Source organism: Poecilia reticulata, chromosome 13 (assembly GCF_904066995.2).
Source record: "Poecilia reticulata chromosome 13, P_reticulata-male-v2, whole genome shotgun sequence".
Classification (NCBI taxonomy): Eukaryota; Metazoa; Chordata; class Actinopteri; order Cyprinodontiformes; family Poeciliidae; genus Poecilia; species Poecilia reticulata.
The window spans coordinates 4,256,106-4,266,941 of NC_088842.1; the positions used below are offsets into that span (position 1 = coordinate 4,256,106).

General features: G+C 39.9%; 1 protein-coding gene across 11 annotated transcripts in view; it reads left to right on the forward strand.

Annotated features, from left to right (window-relative positions):
- Nucleotides 1–3,508: 3,508 nt before the first annotated feature.
- The window catches only part of robo2 (roundabout, axon guidance receptor, homolog 2 (Drosophila)), a 525,042-nt gene continuing 517,714 nt past the window's right edge, over nucleotides 3,509–10,836 (forward strand). For all 11 annotated transcript variants that reach the window (XM_008424864.3, XM_008424871.3, XM_008424869.3 and 8 more), the window contains exon 1: nucleotides 3,509–4,002. In XM_008424864.3, coding sequence (XP_008423086.1) covers nucleotides 3,879–4,002 — 124 coding nt within the window. In that variant the 5' untranslated portion in view covers nucleotides 3,509–3,878. The remainder of the gene's footprint in view (nucleotides 4,003–10,836) is intronic.

Genomic DNA, 10,836 nt, shown 5'->3' on the forward strand with positions numbered 1-10,836 from the left:
ATACACAAAAGAAAATACAAGTTTTAATAAGTGGGCCCACAAAAATTAACAAAAATAAAAGCCAGCATTATAGTCATTACCCCGTTGCAGGCCTGATGCACCAACCCAGGTTTAGCAAAGGTCCGAATAAGTCAAACCTCCTCTAGCAGCTTGTTGCTCCGTGCCTTTCTCAAAGGCGGGGAAAGCGCAGCTAGCTCCAAACAGCGGGCCCCGTGCAGGTGTAGCGGGCCTGTCCCTCTCCACCGCTCCAGTTCAAACCTCCAGCATCCAGCTCACCGCTCGCTCCAACCTCGCTCCTCCAGCAATCCCCTGGTCCAAGTGCACACCTTGGCTGTGGCACCTTTCCAGCAGTTCGGTCTACAAAACAGCTCACACAAAAGCGTCCAGCCAACTCCGTCGAGTTTCCCCGTCCTCTCCCTCTTTTCGCGGCACTCCCGCTAGTCCCGCCCCTCAGTCAATCCAAATTCAGAAAAAGTGCAATCACCCAATAAAAATCGATCTTGAGCAGAACAACCCAAAAAATACCCAGCACTATAGTCTTCACAGACAAACTACACAGTATGGTTCTTTCTTAAAGTGACAGAACACATTTTACTTCAACTATTGTCTTTTTAAATCAACTCTTTATTTTCTTCACTCTTTTAACCCGAGGACCGAGAATTATATCCTTTTTTAATAAATGAATTCTTTTTAATAAATGCATTTGGATACCACTCTTTTAACCCAAGGACCGAGAATTATATCCTTTTTTAATAAATGAATTCTTTTTAATAAATGCATTTGGATACCTTACATTTGTTATGTTTCTGGGAACCCAGAGGGGTTACAGAAAGAACACAGATTTCATAATAAAACATTTTGTTTATTCAAAACAGTAAAATACAGACGGTTCGTGCATATCAATGGTATCGATAGCCACATTTTTTTTAAATGAATGAGTCACCAGTGCATTTGGCCGGGTGTTCCTGCTCCAGAAAGGTGAAGGTCTTTGGTCATCCTGAAGCTGTGAGCCCACTGGGAGTCTGAAGGGAAACACTGAGACCAGAGGCCTGCAGGATGGTCTGCATCTGAAAACATGCATGATGGAAACATTAATGAATGTACTGCGGCAAAAAGCTGTACTTTTGACCTGGTGGCGATGGTACCAGTTATGGTAGATCTGAACTTTGGTTTGATGACCTAAATATGAGAAGTTCAGACTGACAGGAGTTAGGTTAAAGCCACATCTTGTGAAGTTAGTATATTTTTCCTCCAACAGGATCCAGAGGAATCGCAACAAACCAGAAGTTGGACTAGAATTTTTTTCAATGTCATTTGTGAATGTCAGCTTCTCATTTTCAACAGTGGAGCTTTAAAAGTTGAAAGGTTATTTTGGAGAGAGTTTTATCGCATCAATATTTCCACTAAATAAATAGCATGTTTGATACAGGAAAAGCCTCTCAGACTCAAAGCAAGATGTCAGAGCGCACAAAACTTTTAAAAAATATTAATTTAATTTCACATAATTATCGCGGTAGAAGCCATTTGTTTGTTACTTAATGAAATATAGTCGCAGACGATTGAGGTAGTTAGTCCAAGTTTGTCGTTTATTGAACGTTCAGAAACTACAGCAGCTGTGATGCATCCCAGCAAAGGTAAACAAAGGTAAAACAAGGCGATCGACTCTAACCCTCTAACTTTTTAATGACATTTAATCAAACCTGTCGCCGTGGAAATCGCTTGCGCCCAACAAACCCAGCAGAGATTAGTTAAAAACACAAAAGATTCAGTCCATTAAGATATTAGGTTTTCAGGCTTCATATTTACTGCTCTGCTCATCAGGGTCTTTGAGTCCCTTTTTATTGTAGTAATGGTACCGAAATGCACACACTATGGTCAATTTTCTGCCGCAACACGCAAACTTCCCCATTCACTCAGTGCGTTATAGTTCCACATCGCTTAGGATTTGTTGCTGCGTGTTTGCGCAGTGTGAAGGAAAGAGGAGACCAGATGCACAGGCAGGCTCCGAAATGAGATGCAGGTGATCGGTAACGGCAACAAGAGCCAATGATCACCGATCATGCACTTTTTCACAAAAATCGGCTCGATTATGATCGGTGACCGATCGATCGGCACACCTCTAGTATTTTACAATTATTTTGCGGTAGTTTACTGCCAGTCGTCAGTCTTGATTGTGACAAGAGAAAAAGACATCAAATTGACATTATCCTACCGTATTTTGGAATAACAGTATGTTACAGCTGGAATTCCGCCGTAAATTTACAGTCATTTCTAAGAGCGTACCCAGTGGCTCTGGTCAGCTAGTTTTCAGCTCACATTTAGCATTTCTCCTGGCTGCAGACAGTAATATTTGCACATTGGTACATATCCATCAATATGAATTAATATTAAATGCATCAGTCTAAACAAGGCGGTCTAAACAACGAGGAAAATAAAACCCCACATATAACCAAGTCGTGGGACTAGACAAACTTTGAAAAAAAAGTGCAACTTATAGTCATATCTAGTTGCTATTTTGAATGCTATTGAATGCTATTTTGTTAACTTACACTAATATGCTTTTCTATACAGGTAGTTACCTTTACTGGAAACTCCACTTTTTTCATTCTCAGTTTTCACACAGGGAAAACTGGTTGAATGGTTTGATTTTCTGGCGCACCACCTCCTACCTCCATTTCCAGTGGACATAATAAACGACTTCTTTCGATACCTATCCAGAGGAAACTTGTATCATGTTTTCTCTGGATACATACAGTACAGTTATAAAATTGTGTTGGCATAAACTGGTACAGTGTTTTTGAAGTTTTCATTTAGAATTGTTGAAGTCTGTTGTGGACTCATCAGACCAGGAGTTGGGTTCAAACTTTTGGTACAGACAATGATTTGGATCTGGATTTACACTAAATGAAGACAGGAAGAAAGCCATTCACTGCATAGAAGTGATTCATAACTTAATCGCTTTTTAAGAGAAACTCACTTCAAATATTTTGCACTACTTCTTTAAAGATGCTTAACTCATTGACCTTGTCCTCACAAATTTAACGGTTCTTATTTTCTCTGAGTTGTTGCTAAGGGCTCAGTTGAGGAAGAAGCAGCTATTCAGTTTGCCGTTTGAGTTCTCCTTTTTGTCCCAGATCTTTTTTCTTCTGGTCCTGTTGTGATTTTGAGTACAAAACAGTCACTTTGCATGTTTCCTCATAATGAGGATTATCTCTACAAACATCCAGCTTGTTCTTTAGTTTCCAGATACTCATTGTACTTACTTGCCTGTGTGCTAATCTGTGCTCTGACAGCCACACACACCTATAGAAATCTTTTCCTGGAGTGCAGCATGTGGATTTGCTCCCACATCATGTCTATTCCACATTATGCAGCCGTAAGCAAAAAAAAAAACTAAAGCGCAGAGGAATACTTTCCCAGTAAAATCCAGAGTGAGGAGAACAGGATGTAATTCAGCATCAGCCTCTGCAGCATCAGCATCAGTCGTGGTGGCAGCAGTGAGCATGAGAGAGACGGAGGAAGGGGAGTGTGAGAGTGTGTGAGCGAGCCTGTGTGGGAGCGAGTTCCTATGCACTGTACCGAGCGAAGCGGAGGCTCGGCTGTCGCACAGAAAGCTGTGTGTTTCCGTCTGACTCCCGCGCGCTCTGGTCAGAAAGGAGCCAGGGTGGAGATGCAGCTTCGCTCAGACCTCCAGCATCACTGAGAGACCCATCCGGGACATCGCAAGGCGGCAGTATGGTCGGGATGGAAACCCACTGCTGACACCAGTGTGACTGATGATGACAGGCCACACGTGGACTACCATGCGCCACAGCCGCACTGCTCTGGGAGGAAACATAGCCATGTGAAAGTGACTTGGCCACCAGCAACTCTTGGACATGTTTTCCAGGGCAAAGTCTGGATTTCTTTTTGTGTTTAAACTTGTGCTTTTTCTCTTGGTGCTGTCTGAATGCCCTGAACTGTCCTGCCAAGCGAGGACGAAAGGCAGATGGAATAAGGGGGGTAAGTGATGATGGACAACTCAGATTTTTTTCGTTTTTTAGTTTTTATCAGGTAAATTGATTCTATCTGGAAGATAGTGAAAATATTTCCATGTCTGTGGCCAGTTCTGTTTGGAACTGCTCCGGCGCTGATCTACACTCATCAAAGACAGACCTCTGCTTTGAAACACTCAGCTTTATGCAACCAGGAGAGGTATCAAAATATCTGGACTTTTTGCATATGGAACTGTGCTTTTATGACTTACTTTGATGGTTGAGGTATATTCAAAGTAAGTTTGCAGAAATACATGTGATTAGTGGTCAAATCACTGACAGGTCATCTTCCAGATTGAGTGACTGAATCTGCCACGTTTTCTTCTTGTTTTAGTGCGGTTGCTAAATTCTCTATGCTTTAAGGAATCTGTAGCGATCTGTTGAAACATCTAGTTTCTGCTTGGGAGTCTTTATTTTTCTAATAAGTTCTTATTTATCTGTTCTCCTTGGAATGGTTGGTCTGCTGAAGATGCCACCAGTGTCTGAGAACTGTGATTTTTTTAGGGGAGTTTAAAGACTCAAAAGTGTAAATAATTCATCTCAACCCCTCCCTGGGACGGGTCCTCACGCCTTTCTCATAGCATTTAATCCCCTTTGTCAGATTAAAAGAACCTCTAATCTTCGTGCTCGCATTCATCGAGAAGGCTGAAAGATGCTCTCTGCACCCTATTGGCATTGTTAGTCCTCAAGGCTAAGATTCAGTGGGACGTGAGGGTCTTCAAAGAGCCAGTGCCACTATCGTGATCTATTTAATGATTACTTGCCACTTATGCTTTCATCCTGCCTCACCCTAGTTCTGATTTGCATTTCCTCAAATGCAACTTCTACAGGGTTTGTCACGAGCGTGCATCATCTGCACATGAAAGTTTTGATGAGGGTCAGCGTTGCATCTTAACCTCAGCTGAAATAACAAAACGAACGACAGAATCCAGAAGTTTTACTTTTGTGTCTCTTTTGCAAAAATAGTCTGCATTTTTGGTGCACATTTTTAATTTATGGTTTGCTAAGAGCAGTTTAACTGCCAATGCTTTTGGTACAAATATGACTTAGCAATCCAAGCCAAGGGTAAAACCAGATTCATTATAAAATTCCAGCTACCAGTGGCCTCTAGTGAAATGAAGTGCAGTGACCTTACTCCAAGTAATTAAGCCATGAACCATTTCCCTATTGGACCAAATATTCTGACATGTTCAGAATTATCTTTACTTAGACTTTTGTGACGCAAAAGGATACAGAACATTTTCTGTATTAACATGTTTATAGAATATTTTCTATGGTGTTAGCAAGTGTTTTGTGTTATTTCAGGTTACATAAAATATGCTTAGAAAAACATTTAACTTAAAAATGTATTTAAGCAGTGAGGACTTAACTAGTGAACAACATCCATTTAGTGTCACATTTATTAAAATTTTCCCAATTTGTAATATGCCACTCCACAGATGCATTTTAATACTTTTCCTACTTTAATCAAATTGAGACAAGATTGCACAAGAAATAAATGCATACTGTGCCTTTAAACCATCTGGATGTAGAACCTACTACATAAAAACTTGAACTTTATGGTTCTGTACTTTTTAATAAGAGGTTGCCCTGTACAAAAAAATATTTAATGTCAGAAATGTGGCCATGCGTTATTATAATCACCAATTCAAAGTCTTCTAAACATCAAACATTCCCACTGGAGGTGTCTAATGTTGAGGAACAAATTTGGATTAGCTTCTCCACAAAAACTCAAGCAAACAAACAACTTTCAGTTGCTTAATGATTTAATCCCAGGGTTGTCCCAAACAGATATTGATCTAAGTCATTCAGAAATAACCATGAGCTGAAGAGTGTCTATCGCTTAGACAATAATGAAATCAGACATCTGCATGTTCTTGAATACTTTGAAGATTTATAGTGTTATGAATTTCCTTTGAAACTTTTTAAGCTACTTTTAATGACTGAGCATACTATGCTGTTAAATTAACTTGATTTAGGAAGCAGATTTCCCATTTGTTTGCAAACATATATTTGACTAGACAAATAAAAACTATAAGAATAAAAATTTATTGTTAAAATCACTTTAAAACAATACATTAGGTAGGTTATCATGTTTTCTCAGTTTTAATATGACTTGTTGATGAACACATTTGAAAAATGTTACAATAAGGTTTCAGTTAATCATGTGTGGATGAAACGTACCTGGAAGGTTTTCTTCCTGATGCTTAAAGGTTTTGCTTCAATTGAATGTCAAACAACTTACTAAAAAGTGTTCATTTCTTCGACACCAGAGACCTCAGAGCAGGTTGCATGACTCAGCCAGGCAGCTGGACCAGCGTTTCTCTCTGTGAATATCACTGTAAAGTAGCAAACATGGTAAGGATAGCTCTTGCTGTGACCCACCTTTTGTCCAGTCTTGCTGTGGTATCCTTGAGGAGGTCCAAGTTCTACAGTATTTGAACATCTGAGAAATGAGATGTGATTGGCTTAAAGTGTAAGGATTCAACAGTTTGTTTATGAAGCAAACCGTTCAGCATAGACGGTTTGTTTCATATTGTCATGTTTCACCTTGCCGTTAGGTTACTCACTTTTCTTTTCCTTTAATGATTTAAAACACGTTCTAACATTTTCATAATGCGTTCTTAATGCGTCATATTTAGAAAACAAGTCCCTTACTTACTTTAGCATGTTGTCCAGCAACATCCACTATCAAGCAAATTCCTGTTTATTCATGTTCACTTTCCAGCAGAGACTTGGAATTCACAAACAGCCAGGCTCACTAGGCCCACTTCCACAGCAGAAATGGAAGTGAGCCTAGCAGTGGCGGTAGAAATTCAATTGGAGGCATTTTGATTGCACCTAACTACAATAAATGATAATGTGAAGACAGTACCAGGTGGAGAGAAGCCTCGCTGTGTTAACACAAAGCCAGGAAGACAAATGATCTGCAGAACAACCCAGAATTCCAGAAGAGAGGACCGCTTCTGTAATGTTCTCAAAAACTGATTTACTAAACAGGGTCCTGCTGAGGCAGTCAGCTAAAGAGTAATTGTAAAAAGAAGGGAGCAATACCTATTACAGATAAAACACTTGCACTCCTCTGTCGCCGAACGCTTAGTGAATTGCACTGTTCAGGATGGAAATCGGTAGGATATCAAATTTTTAGACTAGGATAGAATTAATATCATCACTTCCCACTCACACGAGATTATTGTGCAGGCTACTACAGTTCAAATTGCTTCCTCTACCACTATGTATGCTTGTACTCCATAAAAGTATAAATACTGGTCAGAGCTGCCCAGAGCATTAAAAACAGAAAACAAGCATCTGAAAATGTTCCTCAACAGCAGCAGCTTCACAGCACTACACTGAGGCACAGGGTCCTTTCAGAATGCATTTCTAAGCATTAATCATTTGTCAACATTTTCAAAGTCCAAGCTATCTCTTTTTAAACTTTTATTGTCATAAATAATTTCATAGAACGTATCCTGACTCTTCAACTTCATCCTCTTTTAAGCTTAACTTCAAATGATGCCGCATTCGCTATACTATGCAAATTATCGTTTTTTTTCTTTTTACAAGAAAATTTTGTATTATTCTCTCATTTTGTATTATTCTCTCATTTTTATGCAGTCCTTTGCTTGAGTTTATATCTCTAAAGAAAACCAGCAGATTCTCAGTGAGGTTCAGGGGTTGGAATGTCTAGAATGAAGACGTTCTGACACCAGTGATCCTTGGTGTAATAACCATCTGGCTGACAGTTACACTGCTTAGTGTTTGCATGTGGGGTATGGTGCTATAGAACCTGAGCCAGATGGATCATTACCATCTTTCCATGGGTGAACTGTATATGAACGAAATGTGAGTATCTGAGAATAAATCTGTTTTTATAACAGTTTACTTTGGGCTACTTTGCTCTTGGTATGTTGTTTGAGGTGTTCTGATCAAAACAGAGAATTTTCTCTTCCCTGGTCGAGGTTCTATACGGTAGTACGACCAAACATCTGCAAAGACTGAAGGAAATGATGTTTTGTATCTTACTATGCTCTTGAAATTAGTGACCACATGAGAGGTGGCGTGCAAGATTCACACTGAGTTACAAAAATTCGGAGATGCAAGCGAAAATCTCACTAACTGCTGTTAGAAGGATTCATGCAGTCAGTGTGTTTATTTAACTCACATGTGTCATACTCAAGGCCGGCGGGCCACATGTGGCCCGCTATGTCATTTTATGTGCCCCCCACCCCCTGGGGTTTTATAGGCCCATGTTTGACTTAAAATAGGTTTTGAGCACGAATTGACTACAAACTACATCTCCCATAATGCATTCCGATTGTTACCAGCCAACATTACGGCTTCTCGCCACTAGAGAGCAGCAGAGTGACCTCAAGCTGCTTATTAATTTTATTAATTTTCCCAGCGAATAAAACTGAGACATCGACAAGCTAACATCAAAATGTTAGCTTGTCATACAAGTAAGACTGTGAATGAAGATGTATGTGAGTTGGTGTCATGGCGGCAGGTTGCACTAGACTTTTTTTGTTATCCATTATCTTGACCGACAACATGAAAAAAATTAAAAAATCGTTCATGTACTATTTTTACTCGTGAATTTACAATCATATTAACATCGGCTATTTAGCCGCATTTTATGCGGTTTAGTTAATATTCACAGTGAATCCAGATCCCATCACAAATTAAGCAGATAAATGCATCTACATTTTTCTCCGTAGTGACAAAAACCACTGACTGTGGCCCCAATAACTTCTAATAAATTAAATTAAGCAACTTCACTTAAATTACCAGCACTTCACCCACTGGAGTCTGAACGCACTTCCTCCTGGTTCCCATCTGCAGAAAAATCTGCGGTAATTCAGTTGGATTTGATCACACATCACTTGGTCACAGTCTGGACACGAAACCAGCGACTGCTCTCTGTTCTTATCAAGACGAGGGCGAGGAGGGAATCTGACATATTAACTCAGTTAAGTTTTTACTGGTTTTGTTTTTAAAATACCATTAACGTAAGCAGTGTAACTATGTATTGTATATTTGGCGTTTGTCATCTCATGTGTGATTAATTGGAGCGTAACGGTGGAGCATTTATGCGCTTTTATTGCCCAACGCACTGCGCTTGTTTCTGTCTAACGAATCTGCACTTTAATTTCTTTCCTTCCTCAACAGTCAGCTGCTATTCCTCTACTTAAACTACAATAAATAGATCAACACAACTGGATCACACATTCTCTTTAGGTTTTCTCTGTGGGTTGCAAACTCATTAAATGTAAACTCATTAGAAGCCCGAGCCACCATCAGGCAAATAATTCTGGTCAGACCAGAACTATTTTTACCTGTCAAATTACCTGTCAAAACATATTAACATAGACTAGCCACATTTTTATGCAGTTTAGTTAATATTCACCTAATTGAATCCAGATCCCATCACACATAAAGCAGATAAATGCATCTAACTTCTTCTCCGTAGTGACACAAACCACTGACTGTGGCTCCAATAACTTATAACAAATGTTAAGCGACTCCGCTTAAATTATTAGCACTTCACCTGCTGGGGTCTGAACTCACAGCTTCACAAATTCTTCCTGGTCGCATCTTCAGAGAAACCTGCGCTGGTTCATCGGTCAGTTGGATCTGTCTGAACCAAACCGAACAATTGAACTCCGTAAGATTTTTTTTCCTTTTTTTTTTTTAACCCTGTGCGTGGTTCAGGCGTGTGGTTTTGTCAGGATTTTTTATTTATTTATTTTTTAATGGTTTCGCTTCTCCAAAACGGACAGATGTTACGCCCCTTCTGAGCGCCGCTCTCCTTCTGGGTGACAGGGTAACATCTTCACCTCCATTTGTTAAAACTGCAGGGCGAGTTAAGTTTAATTCTTTACAGCGGCAAAGCCGCGTCCGCATTGGTTGTGCAGTGCACTGTGCATGGATCTAATTAACTTCTGCACCTTTATTTATTTCCTTAAAATAAACTGCTGGCTCCTCTGTTTAGACCTGGGGTGTCCAAACTTTTTTCAGTGAGGGCTAAATACAGAAAAATAAACAAAGGGCCGGGCCACACACTAGAGGTCACATATTGACACATTAATACTGTGTGTATTTCTAACTCATCTATAATGCGAAGAACATTGCACTCAGTTGGAGCAGTGATGCTGTCCTTTGGATTGAAGGATGACTGACATGTTAGGAGAAAGTTTAGTGATTGAGACACGAAGGACTTCACAGAGATGGCTATCCATCATTCTGGTTCTCAGTATGGTTTTGCTCTGATTTAACTGAGAAAATGTTTATTCACATATGTATGTTGAGCTGAACAAGCTCATCATTCTTTTTGCGTGGAGTTTCATCAGAGGAAACTTGGCATTATCCAAACTCTGATAAAATTCAGGGAGCGAGAGAAGCTGATGTTGACTCTTCAGAGAATCATCACATTGCATTTCAATCAGTTCTAACTGGAGACTCTTCTTCCACTTCTTCTGCATCCACCAGTAAGGGGGTCGAGAACAGCTTGATTTGTTTTTCATTGACAGAAAAATCTTGGAAACGCCGGTTGAATTCTGTCACAAGAGATGCAATCACAAACACATATGTCTCCTTTTTAGCAGAAAGGCTGGTCTTTGGAAAAGCAGACTTGATTTCAGACAGCGCAGGATTCTCGTAATTGTGTCTCAAACAGGCGGAGCTTTACGCAAAAGGTTTTCATGTGCGCATACAGTTGTGGCACCAGCCACAACTTTGCCTTGTAGGTTCTTGTTCAGTGTATTCAGATGATGGGTAAGATCAACTAAAAATGCCAGGTCTGCCA